This window comes from Eucalyptus grandis, chromosome 1 (genome assembly GCF_016545825.1).
Source record: "Eucalyptus grandis isolate ANBG69807.140 chromosome 1, ASM1654582v1, whole genome shotgun sequence".
NCBI lineage: Eukaryota > Viridiplantae > Streptophyta > Magnoliopsida > Myrtales > Myrtaceae > Eucalyptus > Eucalyptus grandis.
In genome coordinates this window covers 667,725-690,724 of record NC_052612.1, presented here as the reverse complement: position 1 = coordinate 690,724, position 23,000 = coordinate 667,725, and the positions used below count along the sequence as shown (strand labels likewise).

Below are 23,000 nucleotides of genomic sequence, written 5' to 3'. Positions count from 1 at the left end.
TAACAAGTGGAGTATCTTCAAAAATGTTTCTTAACAGCACACCTTAGGAGAATCGTAATGCTGAAGAAATGATGGTAGAAATCATAGGCGAATACTTTATCTTCATGGCCAAAACTTAGCCCACCTGATCTGTCTCCCACCTCCTGCTATATGATGGTTGAACAAAGCTTTCGAGTTTCGAAATGGTGGAGGGAGAAGGAAACGAAGCCGGCAGACCTTAGAGAGTAGCTTTAGAATTGCACATCTAATAATGATCAATAGGTTCTCTTATATGCAACAAATGCAACACTAATCGTCAAAAATTGCAACAAATTTAGGAGAGCTTGAAAAACAAGTTAAAAATCCAATCCTTCAGAGAAGGGAAACAAGTAAACTAAGATGTATTGGCACATCTAAACAGCTCACTAATTGGAGACACCATCTGTCTGGTCTATAATACACAACTAAGACACTCCTCAGACACAAGCTCGAGAATTTCAGGCTAGCTCACCAATACAGGTATGATTTGTTAAAAATGTTAATCCTTGATAAATAGATTTCTGAAGACATTTCCCCAGGAATGTGTGGAAAACACTCAAGGACTCTTCATGTTGTCATCACATTGATGGAGCGGAGTCAGCTCCATGAAACCCAACATCTTGTTCAATGCTCCAATATAGGCCCTCACACTTGAAACTGTTATATCCATGCTCGACCCAATACCACTGGCATGCAAACAATAAATGCAATAACTTGAAGTTTACATGAAGTAAAACAACATGGTTTGTAAACATATTAGACGCTCCTGTACCTGAAGGTTCGGTGTATAGTCTCCCCAGTTAAAGCAAGTGTAGATGTGTGATTGTTTTCGCCACGGATCAAAACTCGCGTTGTGGCTATTGCGTCAATGCCCTCTGTGACGGCGGTCATGGAGTACTCGAGAAGTGTTGCAGGTACCTGTTCAGCATAATGCAGGAGCACATCTGTCATTTCTGAAACTGAAAGTCAACCCTCAAGAAAATTAATTCCAATATTGTCAACTTTATTTGGTACGTATAATCTTTTGCAATGTTAATTTGATAATAAATAATGATTATACTATACCCAAATTTGAAAGTACCTAGATGAAAAATATCTTTTCAGGGAGCAGCTTTCCATACCTGGTTACGATGACAAAATTCAAATGTGTTCTCCCTATTCATTCCTTATTAAATTAACACTACAAATATCCTACTTCTAAGACAATGATACTACAAAAGTAAAATAACATTTGGTAGAGGTATTCTTTAAACTGACTTCTTAATACAATATGAGTGTAATAGGACAAAATCGAAAATTCAAACCTTAACAATTAGGTCAACAGCCTTGTATGCTGAATCCACAGGTCCAGTACCAACAGCACAAGCAATATGCTCTTTTCCCTCAGCACTGATAAGTTTCACAGTTGCCGTCGACAGACCAAGAGTTCCACATGTAACCTGCATGGCATTTTGCTATGATTTTCAAACCAGACGGATTGGCATCGGAATCACCATGGTATAAGCTGGAAAAACTAGGCAGATATACCTGTAAATCATGAAGCTTCCATACAACTGTTGGTTGGAAAACTTCATCAGATACCAGGGCTCTTATGTCAGCATCAGTAACTCTCTGGCACATAGCGCAACAAAGAAAGCAGTCACATAACACGCCTTCCTAAGAGCCAAAAGAAGCAAGCATACAATGCCACAACTCGCAAAGGGGATGAACTTATTATTGTCTTTCCATATGAAAACTTTGCATCACTTTTGCAGCTTACAAGTCTTACTACTCAACATATGTTCAGCCACAATTATAAAATGCCTGCAACTAGGTGTTAACTACTCAAGTGGAATGCCAGATGAGCATTTGATTCTCTTGTTGATGTTGCCCGTTCAAGTCTAACTCTGTGCACTAGTACTTTCTTGTCAATGTCCACTGTTCAATTGCTGCTTAATCGTCTCTACAGGTTCAAGAGTTCTGCCATTTGTAAAAGGTGGGGGATGGTCTCTAAGTTCTTTTTGACTTGGTATTCATGCTACCAATGATGTGCGTACTAAATCTATGTGCATGTATGCTGAGACAAAAGGAGTACAAAAAATGGTTCACATTGCAGTAACATACAGCAGACCTGAACCAACCATCCGGTGAACTAAACATGGCAAGAAAAAGACTTAAGCTATCCATTTTGCTCTGACCACCTTATGGATTCACAAGGACACAAAGAATAAAACAAGATAATTGCAAAACTCTTTAAAATAGACACTTGCAGTGATGGAAGGGATATGCAGCAACAGTGCCCACTTTCCTCTTACCCAGAGAAAAAAAGTTGCAATCATATTTTCTATGATGTTCTGTTTTGTATTATTCCAACCAAGGCTTGAAAAGAGTGACACCATGAATATGTATAACTAATATAAATGCAAGTAACAAATTATCAATTAGTCAAATTATGGAACTATTCTAATCCAGTAAAATCAGAAGGTCAAACATACAGCATCTTACCCACCTTTTTCTGCTCAGCTACTGCCTTAAACCGCCAGAAGATATTGTCCAGTTGTTCACCATCAATATCATAACCAAGCTGAAGAGGGCAGATAGTACATGAGACAATGATCACGATAAGGAAACTCACAACTAGGGCAAACATGAAGTAGGTAAAAAAATGCTGCCTACCTCTACAAGTTTCATTTTCAAAGCATGGCGCCCGCTGTACCAGATAGATTTGCCAAGAAAGAGAATAAATTTAAGACATATTTGAATATGTAAGAGCAAACTTCAAAACTTCAGACAACCCAAATGCACAAAGGAAGTGACATGATTCTGTGAGGGGAAAATAACAGTTACACATAAACGAACTACATTGTTAATGACACATTTTCCCACCAAGTCATCATACTTATCAATTAACGCCCTCTATCCAATTAATTCACAGATAATTCACAAAATAAGTGACAGATTAGAAACATCAAATTTCAATTGACACCCTTTATCCAAGTTATTCACTGATAATTCACATAATAGAATGTCCTCACTAGTCTTGCTATATAAGAAGAAATCTGGTCTTTTCTAGTCTTGTGATCTTCCCTGAAACATTAACTTTATCAAGTACAATATCGCAAGGGGCTGCTAATTTCAGAAAATGTTGCCATTTACCATCCACTTTTGATAGAGCCAGGATAATTCCAAACCTATGTCGGCTCCATCCATACCCTAATAAGGTAAAATCACAAAAGTACCAACACTTTGATATCGTCCATCTACTTCCTGTGCCCTTCAGCTTCTCCCCTGTTCATCAATTTCTTTTTGGGTATGCACGTGCCATAAATATCTGTTGGTTATGGCTTCTGGCATATACTTTTCTACCATTTTTTCTATTCAGACTAGAGTTTGAACTAATGATGGCCAGATTGGTGCATGGATGGTTTTACAACACACTTGAACCATTTCAAGGAGATCTATGTGCAGGAGGTCATTGATTTTTATCTAATCTGTTTCGCTCATCTTAGATCCATGACAAAACTTTACAGTCCCCTTCAAGAACTATCTTTTGCAAACCCAGATCATCTGCAAGTCCACTTTCAACACAAACAAATTACATTTATCCCAATAACAACGGACACAGACCCTCTCATCACCATCTAGATCCTCGTGGCAATCATGATCACTTCGCCAACGAGTTTCTTTCACTATCATCCATCACCAATAATTCCTCATCTTCCCAGACACCAAAGCTGCACCGCACCAGCACACATGCAAATCCAGAGCCACTGCTTCGCCGGCCAGCTCGGCCAGACCAACACCGTTGCTCCAGACCAAGCTACAAGTTGTTAGTTGCTGCTGTTTGGGTTTCCATTGATTTCAATTGTAGATTGCTATTGATGCCTGATCTCTCACTGTCCTCCATTCTCCCTCTCTCTGACTGCACCTCCATGTGCTTGGTTTGCCAAGACCTCACAACATCAGTCCCAGGTCAATCTAAGGTTGACCACTTCAAACAGCCTTGATCCAAGTGATCATGGCGGAATGTGCTTAAAGCTTGAAGCAGCAAGGGTTGGTGGTCGAGGGCGTGGCCGAGGGCAGAGTTGTGCCTGCGCGCGCGCGCGCGAGAAAGAGAGAACAGATTTGACCGTGAATATGTGAGCGGCAGCAGAGGTAAGTGACGACTGTATGATGGCGGCAGTGCATGAAGGCCAGCAATGGTGTTGGCATGTGGTCAAGAAGCTAGTTTGAGCAGGTTAAGGGACACAGATGGGTGCAGGACTCATGAGGCTACTTTTGTCACCTAATTTTTTAGGGTTTGTATGGACCTAATTTGGAAGTGGAATTAGCGTGACCCTTTCTTGTAAGCAATATATTGACAAATTTTATGCTATGTATTTACATTTGATAAGTTAAAGCATACCAAAACCTTTACAAAGGAACTGACACAATCACCACAAGAACACCTCACCTCAATTTTCCAAGGACAATGCCCGCTTCATTAGTTCGCTCAAGTCCAATATCGTCAGGAGATATAATTTCATATGTACCTTTGTGTTTCAGCATTCCGTCCTATAGAGAAAAAAAAACACTGTTAGGCAATATGATAGTTGTCATCAATTTTTCTCAAATATATTCAGTTGTCAATTGGAATGAGAAATCAAAACACGAACTAAAATTCCAAGAAATTAGTGTGATTACTTGAGATATTTAAGTTTTATACTTATATTTTCAGCAGCGACCGAGAAAATGGACACATTTAGCAATTGAAAAGAGTCTTCATTAAACTAGGAGACAGACAAAATGATATTCTCAATGTTTTCAAATAGGAATAAGAGAAAAACTGACGACCTGTTTGGTTCTTGAAAGATCTAAAGAAGTTGCAGTTTCTGAGATCCTTACCCTGGCTCAATTAATTTCTTCAAAAGTGGTGTTCATTATGCAAATGTTTGGGTCAATCTACAGACAATCTATTTCTGATTGGACCATTTACAGCCTCACGGCCCTGGTATTCTTGTTCTATTCCTTCCTAGATTGACAAATCCTCTGTTATCTATTATACATGTTTAGATTGTGCGCTGCGCCTCCAAGCATATCCACCATTCACAACCACATCAACAACCACCAAACATCAGTCTTAGACCTCCTAAAAATGCTACCAAAGCTTAAATCAGCTCCTCCAAGTTCAGCAGCTAAAGAAAACATCATCTGGAACAGAGAACAAAAGCTAGAAGAATAGTATTTACTGCTTCTAGAATCAATGTCTTGAGGTAAAAAAGTCAAAGTTAAACTCCACATCCAGCAGTAAACTAGGCAATAGAAAAAAAGAAAATTTGACTGGGCAACGTTAGAAGACCATAAGATATCAGTTTAAGCTCCTTAGTTTCGGCAGGGACCACAATAAAAATGATGGCAAAAGTTTTCACACCATATAATAAGTAACCAATAAGGAGATTTATTACACCAAGAGCATTAACAGCCAGGCATCTAAAATTAATTGCCAGAGAAATTACTAGAGAAATTATTCAAGAAAAGTAAACAAATAGGTGAAAACACGCCACGAACTCAAAGTTCATAGCCACTGACCTGATGGATGCCACTTTCATGAGCAAAGGCATTAGCTCCAACAATAGCTTTATGAGGTTGTACGTGCAAGCCCGAGTACTCTTCTACCTATAAAATTGTTGAACAGATATCAGAAGTACAGTTGATTAAGGTAACAAATATATTAAGTCAAAATTATATACCATTTTGCTAGTCATGACAATATGACGAGTATTGATTCCAGTGTAAAGACCTCCCAAGATGCTCCCCCCTTTGCATTTTAAGGCCATTACCACCTGTAAGTTTTATTTTTTTTTTTATAAGAAAAGACAAAAGGTAAGGAATATTAGCAAAACAAGAACAGAAAAGGACTCCAAACAATTTTCAACCAAACAGCAAAAGGAAACATACAGGAAGACATTGACACTAAATAATCAAAAGTACAAGCACCAATGACATGCATAGAACTTATTATGCTGGTTCTCTCTAGCTAGTGTAGGTCCTCACTATGATACAAATACTCAAATCTTATCTTTACAGATCTAACCACACCTTTGTAGGTTAAGGTTGTCCGTATGGCTTACCCTAAATCCAATCATTGAGCTCAGTCTCTTGGTAGAGCTTCAGAACGTTGCTTCTATGTGTCCAGATCACATCAAACAAGCTTTTCTTATCTTACAGTCTAAGAATTGATCATTACTTGCTGTGATGCAGCAGAACGAGTTAAAATTTTACATATTCCAGCATGTTTCAGTTCCCATTCAACAGTGAAAGATGCATGCTAAGAGAAAAGTATAGTCGAAATGACATGAACCATTCAGAACTGCAAAAACTTAAGAAAGAGAAAGGAACAAGAAAAATAGAATTAACAGCACACAAGCTTGTACATCTTCCATTTTTTTTCCCCTTTCGTTTTCTAGGTATCCTTGCCAGCATACTTCAAATGTACAGATATAATACCCAGCTCCTTTTCTCTATAAATATTGCTTATCAAAAAGCAGAACTTGTGATAATGTCATTGACGCTGAAAATTAAAAAGCGCCCGTTAGTTCTTCTATTAATGAAACATCATAAAATAACTGGAAACATTATTACAGTCCTTATTTATAAACTGATTATATCAAATAATTTCGGGTTGATAACAAAAATAGATTTGTCGTTCATGGTGTCATTTGCACTAGAATCATCAATCCAAAGAAAATCTGCCTGATTACGACCATTCTACCTTCCTACAGATTTATTCGCCTCATATACATAATCACTCACTGAAAATCATATCCATTCCTTATATACATGCCAGAGCCAACAGTCACCTCTTCCAAAGAAGCATTTCCAGCTCTTTCACCAATGCCGTTAATTGTCACTTCCATTTGTCTTGCCCCAGCACATGCACCCTGAATTCAGAGGTCCTAATATATAAGTTAATGCTCACTAAAAGTTTTTCATTAAACTAGGGTGGGAAAATTTCCACTTACCGCTATGGTGTTGGCTGTCGAAAGACCAAGATCATTTTGGCAGTGTGTGGAAATGATAACATTTTCTATTCCAGGTGTATTCGCCTTTATGTCTGCTATCAATTTACCAAACTCTTGAGGCATAGTAATACCCACAGTGTCGGGTATGTTGAGAGTTGTGGCACCTGCCTTGATAACTTCACCCAGAATTTCATAGAGAAACTCTCTCTCCGATCTAGTTAGAAATCAAGGTTAAAAAATCAAAATCAATGAACAAATAGGATTTCGTAACACTCCGAAGCTTCATACGACCCATTAATCAATCATATTCATCCACCATAGGAGGTGCATGCAGCAGCATTCCTGTCACTAAAAGCTAGTCCGACAGCAGTAAATACTGAAATGCAGCTGCAAATATCCTCGGGGAAAGGAAATGTACGAAACGACCACAAGAGGGAACGAAACAGCCGATTCTTATAAGATTGGTGAAGGGCTCTGAACATTGAGCGATCTTTGCTATAGTAGGTCACAACTGCAAATTCACTCATGAGTATATGTAGCAGTACATTATTCCCAAATGAAAAAACCATGTCATTGTGTGTTCTAGATGGAGTAGAAAAGTCACTTATCTATACCCATTCTTGAAAGCAAGAAACCATATGTAACACCTAGAAGGAAATAACCTGCCCCAACTACACCGCTGTCCCTGGCCTTCAAAATTGAAGAGGAACTACTAACTGGACAGCAACAAATCAGATGATTAACAAACTCAACTGCTACCAGGAAGCAAGTAAGTCAGATCATAAAGGCCACGCAGACAGGAACTTCGGAAACAACCTGCCAGCATCCTCGGGGCTGAACTCGACATCGTTGCAGCCCAATCTCCGGGCGAAGGCCACCATCCTCCTGGCAATGTCGATCACCTCCTGCTTGCTCTTCTTCAGCTTGTACTGCATGTGGATCGCACTGGTGGCGATGAACGTGTGGATCCTGGGCCGCCTGGCGAAGCGGACGGCGTCCCAGGCGGCCTGGATGTCCTTCTCATTGCACCGGGAGAGGCCGCAGATGACGGGGACGTAGCCGTGGGGGTCAACAGCGTTGCCAACCTCGAGGGCGATGGCCTTGACGGCGCCGAAGTCGTCCGGGGAGGCGGCGGGGAACCCGGCCTCGATGATGTCGACGCCGAGCTTGGCGAGCTGGCGGGCAATGTCGAGCTTTCCTTAGAGGTCATGGTGGCGCCGGGGGACTGCTCGCCGTCGCGGAGGGTGGTGTCGAAGATGCGGACGTAGTTGGGGTCGGGGATGCGGTTGGGGATGTACTCGGGGCGGGGAGGAGGAGCGGTGGTGGGGGCCTCCGGCGGGGGAGGAGGAGCGGCGGAGCATCTGATCGCGGAGGAGGAGGCCCGTTGCTGGGGAGGACGGGAGGCGATGCGGGGGAAGAAGACGGAGGCGGGACACTTCGGAGTCCGGCGAGAGGGAGAGGAGGAGGAGGAGGCGGGGCGGAGCTTGGGAGCGGCGGCGGCGGCGGCGGCGGAGGAGGAGGAGGAGGAGAAACTAGGGATGATGAAAGTGGCCGCCATGGCCATGGGGAGGAGGAGGAGACGAAAATGGAGACTGAGATTTAGGGAGGGAGTTAAGAAGAATCAGAAGAAAGGGTTTTAGATGTAACTGAGTAATTTTTAATCGCCCGCCGACCCTACTGTTGCAGAAGCCGACGTCGCCCGCCAAACTCTACTGTGCAAGAAAGCCGACGTCGCCGTCCCTAATCCAAGTTTGAATTTTGTTAGTCAGTGATCAGCAAAACATCAATTACTTTTATGATAAATTTATTTCAAATAAATTGATATACCTCTAATAAAGTTATCCCAAACTAAAATATTTTTAATAAATTTACTATATATTCATTTTCATTAAATTTTATTATCAAATTATTGAGTTAGGTAGCATGAAACGATTGACTAGTGTACCAAATTGAGATTTTACTTTTTATCTATCACAATTGTATCGGTTTTGTGGTTTTTTATAATATTATTTCACTTTAGAACTAATATATTTGTCATAAATATACTAGTTTAGGCTTTTTGACAATTAAAAAAATTACTTTGGAATAAATTTATCATATGTATAGCACTTTTGAGTTTTTGTGGTAAGAAAATTAGTTTGAGATAAATTTGTTATAAATATATCAATTAGTGTACCAATTTGAGATTTTTCGTTATATTAACCTTTCTTAATATTTGTACATATGTTTTTAAAAAAAAAAAAGATTTCCCATGACTTTCAGAGAAAATTTTTCTTCCAAGAACATACAAAATCGCTTGAGAAAAGAAAATCAAATTACATTACTCTTTCCGTTGCTAGAAAATATAGAAAATTTTAAAGGACGAAATCATGAAAGGAAATGTGAACTTAACGTTTGCAAATAATATGAAAACTACAATGAAGATTTGAATGTAGAGATACGAGCACATACCAATTAAATGAGTCTAAAATAAGTGACATGATTCTGCGAGAGGAAAATAACAGTTACATAATGAACGACACATTTTCCCACCAATTCATCAAACATACTTATCAATTTATGCCCTTTATCTAATTTATTCACAAATAATTCACAAAATAAGTGACGGGTTAGAAACATCAAATTTCAATTAACACCCTTCATCCAAGTTATTCACTGATAATTCACAAAATAGAATGCCCTCACTAGTCCTGCTATATAAGAGGAAATTTGATCTTTTCTAGTTTTGTGATCTTCCCCGAAGCATTGACTTTATCAAGTACATAATGCAAGGGGTAGCTAATTTCATAAAATGTTGCCATTGGCCATTCACTTTTGATAGAGCCATGATAATTCCACCCCCTATATCGGCCCATCCACGCCCTAATAAAGTAAAATTAGAAAAGTACCCACACTATGATACTGTTCACCTACCGCCTGTGTCCTTGAAAATGAAGATTTTGTTCCAACGGATATGTTCTAATTAGTAGGCTCTTCCTTAACTCATATGTACAAAATCGCTTGAAAAAAAAAATCAAATTACCTTACCTGTTTCCGTTGCTAGAAAATTTTAGGAGATGAAAAGAGGCATGTTTTTGGTGAAGGAGGACAGAAGACTTTTATGTGATGTGGAATGAACATTGGCAAATAACATAAAAGCAAAACATGCACGTGGCACAGATATATTTGAGATAATCTCCCCTACTTACAGGCGCTCCAATTGACCCAACCAAACCGATATGAAGAATGGAAATGTACGGATATGAGCGCGTACCAATAAATGAGGCTAAAAAGAGTTTAAAGGGCCGCGTTTGCTTTGATTTCTGCAGAGGAGTAACATGGAATTTGGTGAAAAGGAGGGGCAGGTCTTAGGCTTTCGGCCTGCTTCCAAAGAGACAGACATTTTCTTGTCCTCACCGACATTTCCCTATTCCTATTCTATGAATTCAAACCGATAGGAATTCCCATGTGAATTTGTTGTATCAATTGAGTTAATGCCATATATCATCCAACTTTAAAATTTAACGTGGGTTAACGAAAGATATATAATCATAGGTATATTAAGGTGTTTTATGACTCGAAAATTAATTTGGGATAAAATTTATCATTATCGTAACAATTTAGATTTTTTTTTGGGTGATATTAACCATTGCAAATAAGGACCCTAGATTGCCTGGTCTCCTCCGGACACCCGTCGCTGCTCACCTAGTCGACCCTCGGCAATGGTTGCCATTGTCGCTTTAGATATGTTCGTCGCTAGGCTTTTTCCAATTCACGCGACCTTCGTGTCGTTGCGCCTGGGGTTTGTTGAACTTTGAGCCCTCTTCTAGGCTTTGACGGCCAATTTACCTTCTAGCATTCTCGACTAACTGGGCCCCCTCAGGGCCTCAGGGGTTGTTGAGCCGTCATCGTGGACGAGGAGAACCAACCCCCCGAGTGGGCAATTCAAGGGGACGAGCATACCATAACAAGTAGAAATAGAGGAACAGAATTGGAACTCATTTCAGTTCGTGCTCTTTACGTTGCGGAGATTGCAAAAGACCCTATACAAATCACCAAGACGAAGATTATTCAGAAGTCTGGCTCAGAAGCATATGTGTACTAAGATTATTCAGAAAAAAGAAAGAACAAAGAAAATCCCCTGAATTCATTATAAATACCTCGAATGACAAATATAGAACGACTCGGACCATGTGGGAACCAACGCAAGAATAGAGAGAGAGAGACTCACGACTAAACCTCGGCGATGGGGTTCACGTTCGCGTTCCATGGAAGAAGACACACACGATCAGACATGACGCGACAGGATGCAGATCGATCGGGAAAGAGAAATGTATTAAATGGGTGGGTTAGATCAGGTTTGGGTTGAGTAAAAAATGGGTCGATCTATATTTGACCCATTTAACTCGTTTGGACCCATATTTATGTAGTGTAAATCTAATGACCCATACCTATCGATCCATACACAAGCCATACCTCACTTGACCCATATTGATAAAACCTATTATATTTTAGGAAAACCCACACCTACTATATGCTAATTGGATTAAAACTTCAAATTAAATTAAAAATAGTAAATAAAATAATAAAAAGTTAAAAAAACCTATATATTGAAATATTTATAAAAAATTAGACCATGCACATGCTTCTCTTCAAATTTGAAGTGAACATACTATTAAATAACTGAAAATTGTAATATAAATAATCTTTAACTAAACTTAAGAAAGTTCATTTTTATGATTTTTTTATAAAAAAGATATTGCTAAAACACTTTTATGCAATACTAATTTAATGGAAAATTTTTATAATTCTTTTTAAAATATTTTTTAAATCGAATTTTTAATCATTTTTAATTTTTACAAATGTAATTTTTATTTATTTTTATTTTTAAAAATATAATTTTTATTGTTTTAAAAATAATTTTTTAATTATTATTTTTCTTTTTTTTCTCTTTCTTTTTTCTTCTTCTTCCATCCACTGTTGGCCACAACGACGATCGGCGACTGGCCACAGGCAAGCTAGAGCTCGAGGCTTGAGACTTGCTCGATGCTGGTGGGGCCTCAATCTCGCCAATCTGGCAAGGTCGAGGCCTCGCCCGAGCGCATCGGTCTCACCCAACGCCAGCGCGCTCGAATCTCGCCAAATCCCGGCGAGACTTGAGCTCGCTGGCGAGAATTGATCTCGCCAATCTAGCAAGGTTGAGGCGCGACCTAACACCAATGAGCTTGAGTCTCACCAAATCTAGGGAGGCTCGAGTCTCGCTTGGCCTGTTGCCGGCTATCGCCGTGCTAGCCACTAGCTAAGGAAGGAGGAAAAAGAAAGAAAAAAGAAAAAGAAAGAGAAAAGAAAAGAAAAGAAAAGAAAATTGAAATATGAAAAATAATTATAATTTCGATTTTTTAAAAAAAAAAACATTTTTATAAAGGTAAACAATGAAAGATTGTGTGGGGCTTGAGTTAAAAATTAAGAAATGAGTTCCAAAGGTTCTAACCCACTTTATATTTAAAATGGGTCGAAAATGGGTCATAAGTTATGATCCATTTTCGACCAATTTAAATTAGACTCACTTTTTTGACCTATTTTTAGTTGAGTTTTAAAAGCTTTTGACTCATATACGACCATGTAAATAAAATATGAGTCCAAAAATGGGTCTATGACCCATTTTGACACCTCTAGAGAAATGGAAGCAGGGAGAGGGGGGTGGGAAGGGGGAAGAAAGGAAAGAGTTCGAAGAATGGGGTGGGAGGATGAGAACTGAATTGGGGGTGAAATGCATGCGAATCGGAGAGATTTCAAAAGCCAAAAAGAGAGAGACTCTACAATGAGAAAGTGACAGGTGAGGGAAGAGGAAGAAGAGGAGATGAGCATTTCTGCTTCTTATTCTCTCTCTACCTTGAACTGAAATGATATATAGCATGTTGGGAATTTCTATTTTTGGGCAAAAAACTATCTACAGAATATGAATTTCTTGAAAGTCCTTGAATTAGATATATATATATATATATATATATATATATATATATATGTACATATATATTTATATAAGTATATGTACATATATATATACATATGTATGTATGTATGTATGCAGCAACTTACATTGGCCAATTTAGGCTCGTTTTATTGCAAGGAAACATTCAATTATTGTAAATCGCTACCTCAGTAATTAATACTTACGAGTGAGCCTCACTTATCCACGGCTATCGTCAATGTTGCTCGGCCAAATTTGGTTGGCCATTGAGCTCTTTATAAGCTTTAAGATCACCAGCCCTTCAACTTGGACAGCACCATCTCGTCGAACCACCTCCACGCTTTCCATCATCGCTCCTGAGTTGCTCATCCAGATTGGTCCTCTCGATCTGTCCTCCCCCATGGCTTTGAGCCAGCTCATCCATGGATCTAGCGGCCAACCCAACCAAGAACCTTGATGGCGAGCTCAAGATTACGACGATCATGGAATTCCAGTTCAAACTGCAAAAGAAAAAACAAAGAAAAAGGCCGAAAAACTACATCGGGAGCTTGAACATGGCCTGACCTAACCAACTGGCCAGTGACGCCAACCAGCCGATGCTGTCGTCTTGAACGAAATTTTATTTTTCTTATTCTGCATCAACGCATCAATCTATAATTGTAAATGAGTACATATGCACTGATGGAGCGCTCTACAAGACTACAACCACCACTCTCGTCGCTCACGTATCTTCTCTTTTTCTATTGAGCTTTGACTTTAAAAGAGGAGAGGCAATCGATACCATCACCATGCTTTCAATTTCAAAAGGATGGTTAGGTTCAAAGTCGCAAAAGTCATTAAGGAACCACAATGTCCAGGTTGAAAGCAACACCCAAAGGCTTCATCAACTCTGATCCCACTGAATATCATGACCATCAACACGTTCTAATGTCCATGCCATTCATTACGGAGGCTTCTTTTCTCGCACGAAAGCATTATGAATCCGGTCCCAAACCACAACTTTTTTATTATCAGTCAGAAATCAAAAGCCAAGAATTGCCACGGATTCAAGCCAGAGTCACTTGCATCTAAGTAAATTTTATGAAATCTAGACGCGAGGGGATGGGGTTAAGAAATCTCCACTAAAATTTTCATGAATATACAATGAAGAATTCATGAAATTTATGCTAAACGGCACCCGCCATTGCCCATTAGTTCCATCTCCAGCTCCGCTAGTCATAAAAAGCGGAGTATCTTCAAATATGTTTCTTAACAGCACACGTTACGAGAATCGTAATGCTGAAGAAATGATGGTAGAAATCATAGGCGAATACTTTATCTTCATGGCCAAAACTTAGCCAACCTGATCTGTGTCCCACCTCCTGCTATATGATGGTTGGACAAAGCTTTGGAGTTTCGAAATGGTGGAGGGAGAAGGAAACGAAGCCGGCAGACCTTAGAGAGTAGCTTTAGAGTTGCGCATCTAATAATGATCAATAGGTTCTCTTATATGCAACAAATGCAACACTAATCGTAAAAAATTGCAACAAATTTAGGAGAGCTTGAAAAACAAGTTAAAAATCCAATCCTTCAGAGAAGGGAAACAAGGAAACTAAGATGTATTGGCACATCTAAACAGCTCACTAATTGGAGACACCATCTGTCTGGTCTATAATACACAACTAAGACACTCCTCAGACACAAGCTCAAGAATTTCAGGTTACCTCACCAATACCGGAATGATTCTTCTTCATTGCTTTTAGGGGGAGTGAAGTGGTTGAAAATGTTAATCCTTGATAAATAGATTTCTGAAGACTTTTCCCCAGGAATGTGTGGAAAACACTCAAGGACTCTTCATGTTGTCATCACAATGAGGGATTCAGCTCCATGAAACCCAACATCTTGTTCAATGCTCCAATATAGGCCCTCACACTTGAAACTGCAATATCCATGCTCGACCCAGTACCACTGGCATTCAAACAATGAATGCAATAACTCGAAGTTTACGTGAAGTAAAACAACATGGTTTGTAAACATATTAAACACTCCTGTACCTGAAGGTTTGGTGTATAGTCTCCCCAGTTAAAGCAAGTGTAGACGTGTGATTGTTTTCGCCACGGATCAAAACTCACATTGTGGCTATTGCGTCAATGCCCTCTGTGACGGCAGTCATGGAGTTCTTGAGGAGCGTTGCAGGTACCTGTTCAGCATAATGCAGGAGCACATCTGTCAGTTCTGAAACTGAAAGTCAACCCTCAACAAAATTAATTCTAATATTGTCAACTTTATTTGGTACTTATAATCTTTTGCAATGTTAATTTGATAATAAACTAATGATTATACTATACCCCCAAATTTAAAAGTACCTAGATGAAAAATATCTTTTCAGTGAGCAGTTTTCCATACCTGGTTACGATGACGAAATTCAAATGTGTTCTCCCTATTCATTCCTTATTAAATTAAAATTACAAATATCCTACTTTTAGGACAATGATACTACAAAAGTAAAATAACATTTGGTAAAGGTATTCTTTAAACTGACTTCTTAATACAATATGAGTGTAATAGGACAAAATCGAAAATTCAAACCTTAACAATTAGGAAAACAGCCTCGTATGCTGAATCCACAGGTCCAGTACCAACAGCACAAGCAATATGCTCTTTTCCATCAGCACTGATAAGTTTCACAGTTGCTGTCCACAGAGCAAGAGTTCCACACGTAACCTGCATGGCATTTGCTATGATTTTTAAACCAGACGGATTGGCATCAGAATCACCACGGTATAAGCTGGAAAAACTAGGCAGATGTACCTGTAAATCATGAAGCTTCCATACAACCGTTGGTTAGAAAACTTCATCAGATACCAGGGCTCTTATGTCAGCATCAGTAACTCTCTGGCACATAGCGTAACAAAGAAAGCAGTCACATAACACGCCTTCCTAAGAGCCAAAAGAAGTAAGCATACAATGCCACAACTCGCAAAGGGGATGAACTTATTATTGTCTTTCCATATGAAAACTTTGCATCACTTTTGCAGCTTACAAGTCTTACTACTCAACATATGTTCAGCCACAATTATAAAATGCCTGCAACTAGGTGTTAACTACTCAAATGGAATGCCAGATGAGCATTTGATTCTCTTGTTGATGTTGCCCGTTCAAGTCTAACTCTGTGCACTAGTACTTTCTTGTCAATGTCCACTGTTCAATTGCTGCTTAAACGTCTCCACAGATTCAAGAGTTCTGCCATTTGTATAAGGTGGGGGATGGTCTCTAAGTTCATTTTGACTTGGTATTCATGCTACCAATGATGTGCGTATTATATCTATGCGCATGTATGCTGAGACAAATGGAGTACAAAATGGTTCACATCGCAGTAACATACAGCAGACCTGAACCAACCATCCAGTGAACTAAACATGGCAAGAAACAGACTTAAGCTATCCATTTTGCTCTGACCACCTTATGGATTCACAAGGACACAAAGAAGATTATAAACACAAGATAATTGTAAAACTCTTTAAAATAGACCCTTGCAGTGATGGAAGGGATATGCAGCAGCAGTGCCCACTTTCCTCTTACCCAAAGAAAAAAAGTTGCAACCATATTTTCTATGATGTTCTGTTTTGTATCATTCCAACCAAGGTTTGAAAAGAGTGACACCATGAATATGTATAACTAATATAAATGCAAGTAACAAATTATCAAATAGTCAAATTATGGAACTATTCTAATCCAGTAGAATCAGAAGGTCAAACATACAGCATCTTACCAACCTTTTTCTGCTCAGCTACTGCCTTAAACCGCCTGAAGATATTGTCCAGTTGTTCACCATCGATATCATAACCAAGCTGAAGAGGGCAGAGAGAACATGAGACAATGATCACGACAAGGAAACTCATAACTAGGGCAAACATGAAGTAGGAAAAAAAAATGCCGCCTACCTCTACAAGTTCCATTTTCAAAGCATGGCGCCTGCTGTACCAGATAGATTTGCCAAGAAAGAGAATAAATTTAAGACATATTTGAATATGTAAGAGCAAACTTCAAAACTTCAAACAACCCAAATGCACAAAGTAAGTGACATGATTCTGTGAGGGGAAAAGAACAATTATACATAAATGAACAACATTGTTAATGACACATTTTCCCACCAATTCATTGACGTACTTATCAATTAATGCCCTTTATCCAATTAATTCACAGATAAAGGGACAGATTAGAAACATCAAATTTCAATTGACACCCTTTATCCAAGTTATTCACTAATGATTCACAAAATAGAATGCCCTCACTAGTCTTGCTATATATGATGAAATCTGGACTTTTCTAGTTTTGTGATCTTCCCTGAAGCATTAACTTTATCAAGTACGATATCGCAAGGGGCTGCTAATTTTAGAAAATGTTGCCATTTACCATCCACTTTTGACAGAGCCAGGATAATTCCAAACCTATGTTGGCTGCATCCATACCCTAATAAGATAAAATCACAAAAGTACCCACACTTTGATATCGTCCATCTACTTCCTGTGCCCTCCAGCTTCTCCCCTGTTCATCCATTTCTTTTTGGGTATGCACGTGCCATAAATATCTGTTGGTTATGGCTTCTGGCATATACTTTTATACCATTTTTTTTATACGGACTAGAGTTTGAACTAATGATGGCCGGATTGGTGTGTGAATGGTTTCACAACACACTCGAACCATTCCAAGGAGATCTATGTACAGGAGGTCATCGATTTTTATCTAATCTGTTTCACTCAACTTAGATCCACGACAAAACTTTACAGTCCCCTTCAAGAACTATCATTTGCAAACCCAGATCATCTGCAAGTCCACTTTCCACACAAACAGATTACATTTATCCCAATAACAACGGACACAGACCCTCTCATCACCATCTAGATCCTCGTGGCAATCATGATCACTTCACCAATGAGTTTCTTTCACTATCATCCATCACCAACAATTCCTCATCTTCCCAGACACCAAAGCTGCACCGCACCAGCACACATGCAAATCCAGAGCCACTGCTTCGCTGGCCAGCTCGGCCAGACCAACACCATTGCTGCCAGACCAAGCTACAAGTCGTTAGTTGTGGCACCTGCCTTGATAACTTCACCCAGAATTTCATAGAGAAACTCTCTCTCCAATCTAGTTAGAAATCATGGTTAAAAAAATCAAAATCAAAGAACAAATAGGATTTCGTAACATTCCGAAGCTTCATATGACCCATTAATCAATCATTTTCATCCATCATAGGAAGCGCAGGCAATCCTCCGACGCCACCATGACCTCCAAGGGAAGGTCGACATCGCCCCCAGCTCATTCTGTCCTGTGGTGTTATCAGACTACTTTAACCAAGGGGATCGCCTTGGTGCGCAGAATCTGCTCTTTCTGATTCATAATCTGAATCGGGCTTTTCACGTACGACACTTTGTCGTCCACGTCTAATTCTTCAAAATTTAGCACATGGGTCGTGTCAGGCTTATACGTCCTCAACATCGACACGTGAAAGTCATCATGCACTTGCGCCAACCTCGGCGGCAAGTGAAGTACCACTTATTGATGACACATTCAGAAAAATGTGCTCACCAACTTGGAAATTCCATGGTCTTCGATGCTTATCTGCATAACTTTTCTGATAACTCTAAGTGGTCTTTAATCTGTCTCTAATGACGACAATTGCATCCACTGACTGCTGGACTAACTCTGGGCCTGTAATCTTTCTCTCCCCAACTTCATCCCAACACATGGGCGTTCTGCACGCTCTGCCATACAACGCTTCGAAAGGAGCCATCTGATTGCTCTGCTGGTAACTGTTGTTGTAGGCAAACTCGATAAAATGAAGCTGTTCCTCCCAGCTTCCCTTGAAATCCAACACGCAAGCTCGCTACATGTCTTTGAGAGTTTGAATCATTCTCTTAGGTTGGCCATCCGTCTGAGGATGATATGTCGTACTGTATTGCAGTTGCAACTTCGTCCCTAAAGTAGTCTACAAACTCTTCCAAAATGCAACTGTGAATCTTAGGTCTTGGTCTGATGTAATCGTCATCGGCATTCTATGCAGACGAACTATCTGATGCACGTACAATTCTGTGTGTCTGTCCAAATCAAGATCATTTTGCACAGCGATGAAGTGAGTCGGCTTCGTCAGTTGTCGACCATTACCCAAATGGAATCATGACTACTCGGACTCCTTGGTAAGCCCATCACAAAGTTCCATCATGGTATGCTCCCATTCCCACTCAGGATTCTCAGTGATTGTAAAGGTCCTCCCGGCTTACAATGCCGTGCCTTCACTTGCCGGCATGTCAGCACTTGGCGACATGCTTGGCGATGTCCCCCCTTCATACCAGACCACCTATGGTGTTGATGCAAAATCTGATATATCTTCGTACTGCCAGGATGAATGCTATAACTACTACGATGAGCTTTCGATAAGATCTCATCTTTAAGCTCTACATTGTTAGGTACACGCAATTATCCTCGGAACCTTAGCATTCTATCCTCAGAAATCTGAAAATCAGCCATTCTCTTATTGGTGTCCTCTTGTAGAATCTTCTAAACATCTGGGTCTGAGGGTGGCCATAAGATTCGAAAGGTGGCCTACCTCAAATTTAAAAGTTGAATCTCGCGCTCTCTCAAATAAAACTCATTCCTTGACCATCATTTGTGCAACTGAAAACTTCCGACTCCAAGCGTCTGCGACCTTATTCGCCTTTCCATGGTTATACAAGATATCACAATCATAGTCCTTCAGGAGTTCCATCTAGCGACAATATCTCATATTCCACTTCTTCAGAGAGAATAGATACTTGAGACTTTGATGGTCAGTGAAGATCTGGGATCTTTCTCCACACAAATACTGTCTCCAAATCTTCAGAGCGAAAATGATTACTGCGAGTTCCAGGTCATGCATCGGATAATTCAGCTTATGAGGTCTCAACTGACGGGACGCGTATGCAACAACCCTACCATGTTGCATCAACACACAACCTAGTCCTCTAAACGATGCATTACTATAGATCTTGTATCCTCCAAGACCAGATGGAATGATCAGCACAAGTGTGGTAGTTAGCTTTTGCTTAAACTCTTGGAAACTACATTCGCACTTGTTTGTCCACACGAACTTCTCTTCCTTCTTCAGTAGTCGAGTCATCGATGATGCCAAAATTGAAAATCCTTTCACGAACCTTCTGTAGTAGCCTGCCAAACCCAAAAAGCTTATGATCTCTGACACGGTTGTTGGTCTTGGCCAATTGATAACTGCTTTTATATTGGCTGGGTACACGGAGATTCCTTCACTTGAAATCACATGACTTAGGAACGCAAAACCAAGTCAACCAAACCTCGCACTTACTAAACTTAGCATACAATTCATGATTCCTTAGGGTCTGAAGTACCATCTTCAAATGCCTCTTGTGTTCCTCAGAACGTCTCAACTACACAAGAATATTGTCGATGAACACGATCACAAACTAATCTAGATACTTTTTAAACACTCGGTTCATCAAATCCATAAAAGCAGCTGGTGCGTTCGTCAAACCAAACGGCATTATAGTGAACTCATGATAGCCATATCGAGTACGAAACGCTGATTTCAATATATTCTTATTTCTAATCCTCAACTGGCGATACCCTGTCCTTAAGTCGATCTTTGAAAATATCGACGCTTCTTGCAACTAATCAAACAAGTCGTCGATCCTCAGTAGTGGATACTTATTTTTAATCGTCATCTGATTAAGTTGATGGTTGTTGATGCACAGGCGCAATAAACCATCTTTCTTTTTCACAAATGGAACTGGTGCTCCTCAAGGTGATGCACTAGGATGTATGAATCCCTTATCCAACAATTCTTGCATTAGGACTTTTAGTTCCTTCAACTCAGATAACGACATTCAGTAAGGAGGCTTAGAGATTGGCTTTGTCCCGGGTGCTAACTCAATCGCAATTTTATCTCTCTCTCTAGTGGTAAGCCTGGCAACTCTTTCGGAAACACGTCTGGAAACTTTTGCACTACAACGATGTTCTCAATCTTCAGCTCCTCCATTGTCATATCTACAACAGTTGCTAAGTAACCTTGACAACCCCCATCTAACAAACGGGTTGCCTCAAGTGACGAGATTAAGGTAATTGAGGGTCCTTCTCGACTCCTAATAAACTCAATACTTTCACATGCTAACGGATTAAACTGATTTACTTCACGACAACAATTCACTACGAGAGGCTCCTTGAGCCAACTCTTTTCATATATGATATCAAAGTTATACATAAGCAAACTAGTCATGTACAACTCTAGTTAGTGATTCTTCTTTCTACAGTTTTATACAACAAACTGAAATTCTACAACTTAACCCCAAAACTCTACTACACTACTCTAATAAAATCACCCCAAAACATTCCTCCTTTGATCGGTGCATGGTTGGTTCGTTCATGTCCCTTTCGCCATCCTAGTGGTGTCTTGTATGTGGTAGCGGTGCTTATGTTCCCTTGGACCTATGCAGACAGTCCCTCACTTGATGGCCGTGCTGACCACATCCACAGCACACTCCCGTTATACCAGGACACTGGATTAATCCATGCTTCCTTCTACAGACTTGGCACACATTTGGTGAGTCCTCTACCTCCCATCAGATGGCAGTGTGCACCATTCCTTGCACTTGGGGCTTGTTCCAAATGCCCCACTAAACGTCCTGCAGTACATTCCCTCTGTTCTGTTCTATCGGTGGCGGTGGCACCTGCGATCCCATCGGCCCGTGCGGACAATCATTGACTACGTGGCCGTGCTAGCGACACTCGTAACAAATTATTGTCCTAGGAAAACATAAGGCCAATCCATGTTGTCTTCCATAGGATAGGAACGACATACTCCATTCTGATTCGGTGTTGACTTGTCTATCCCACCCTTCCTGTTGGGTAGAATAGAATACCTTTCTCCTGACATCGGCCTTTTCCCAAATTGATTGCCATCACTGCTGGATTAGAACCTTGTCCTAGATGCGATAGCTTGCTCCCTGATCACAACTCCAAGTTGGACCTCAGCAAGTGCGGCAACAACAACAGTTACGGCACTAGCGGTGGTAGTGACAGCGGCAACAGTGGTAGCTTGGCCCTGTGCTTGCTAATCCAACAAGTTCCTTAGGTTGACTAGTGCCTAAATGATCTCGTCAAACATAGGATCGCTCGGTGCTGCTACACTTTCAATACTGGCCTGCAGTGGTACTCTTACACTCGCGTTGGCCTGAGCTTGCACTCTACCATGACCACCTCGAGCACCGATCTATGTCGGCGTTCTACCTCGAGTAACAGGTCTAATGATTCTCTTTCTAGGAGTACTTTGCTCTTGATTACTTATGCTACAAGATCTTTATAGAAACCTATTTTCTAATTCCAATACTAGATTAGAATTTGAGTGACTCACATCAAATAAGCTACCAATCGGCTATCAAACACATGCATCGGCATGATTAAAAGGCATTTCCTACTAACTATCCCATGACTCATCGCCTCTTATCACTTCAACTATCAACCGGCTCTAATACCACTCCGAGCAGGGATGACATGCCCCGATCCTCGAGCATGTGCTCATCCCTCGGCGGTCAATAAATTTGCAACGTCCCAGGATGCATTACCGATCCACTCATTTGAAATGCGCATGCGGAAGTGAATTACTAATTCCCTGACAACAAATATCTTGGGATAGAAAAGTGGGACAACAAATTTCAAATCAAATAACACAGATTTAATAAACAATCTGGTTTACAAATAAAAGCCAACTCTAGGATCTAAGTACAGAAGATCTATCTTTGAAAAGAATTTCTGAGCTACCCATGCCCTTGACCCTTCTGTCTCAAGCTCCGAGTTCTTCACTCTAGGGACCTGAAAAGTTAAACCCACGACGTGGTGAGACAACGTCTTAGCAAGTCAATCCCCTAAACCCCAACTAGGAAGGAAATACACCCCAAAGGCTACCTATGTACTAGGGGTGAGCATGTTCCGCGTTGGGCTGGTCCACTCCCTAACCCTAGGACCAACCCGCACAATGTTGGTCCTCAATTTTTGGGACCGAG

General features: G+C 40.2%; 2 protein-coding genes across 2 annotated transcripts in view; both read right to left on the bottom strand.

Moving 5' to 3' along the window:
• Positions 1-225: 225 nt before the first annotated feature.
• On the bottom strand, positions 226-8,621 carry LOC104451573 (2-isopropylmalate synthase A). The gene is given in 13 exon segments (XM_010066202.2): positions 226-704; positions 791-936; positions 1,323-1,457; positions 1,546-1,629; positions 2,507-2,581; positions 2,674-2,707; positions 4,451-4,551; positions 5,566-5,652; positions 5,727-5,819; positions 6,837-6,917; positions 6,999-7,212; positions 7,815-8,196; positions 8,199-8,621. Coding segments are annotated over 13 exon segments (1,926 nt in total). The 5' UTR covers positions 8,563-8,621; the 3' UTR covers positions 226-574.
• Positions 8,622-14,680: 6,059 nt separating this feature from the next.
• LOC104451563 (2-isopropylmalate synthase A) overlaps positions 14,681-23,000 on the bottom strand; it is a 29,006-nt gene continuing 20,686 nt past the window's right edge. Inside the window, 4 exon segments of the mRNA XM_039310898.1 lie at positions 14,681-14,895; positions 14,982-15,127; positions 15,517-15,651; positions 15,739-15,822. Of these exon segments, the coding sequence (XP_039166832.1) occupies positions 14,793-14,895; positions 14,982-15,127; positions 15,517-15,651; positions 15,739-15,822 (468 nt within the window). The 3' untranslated portion in view covers positions 14,681-14,792.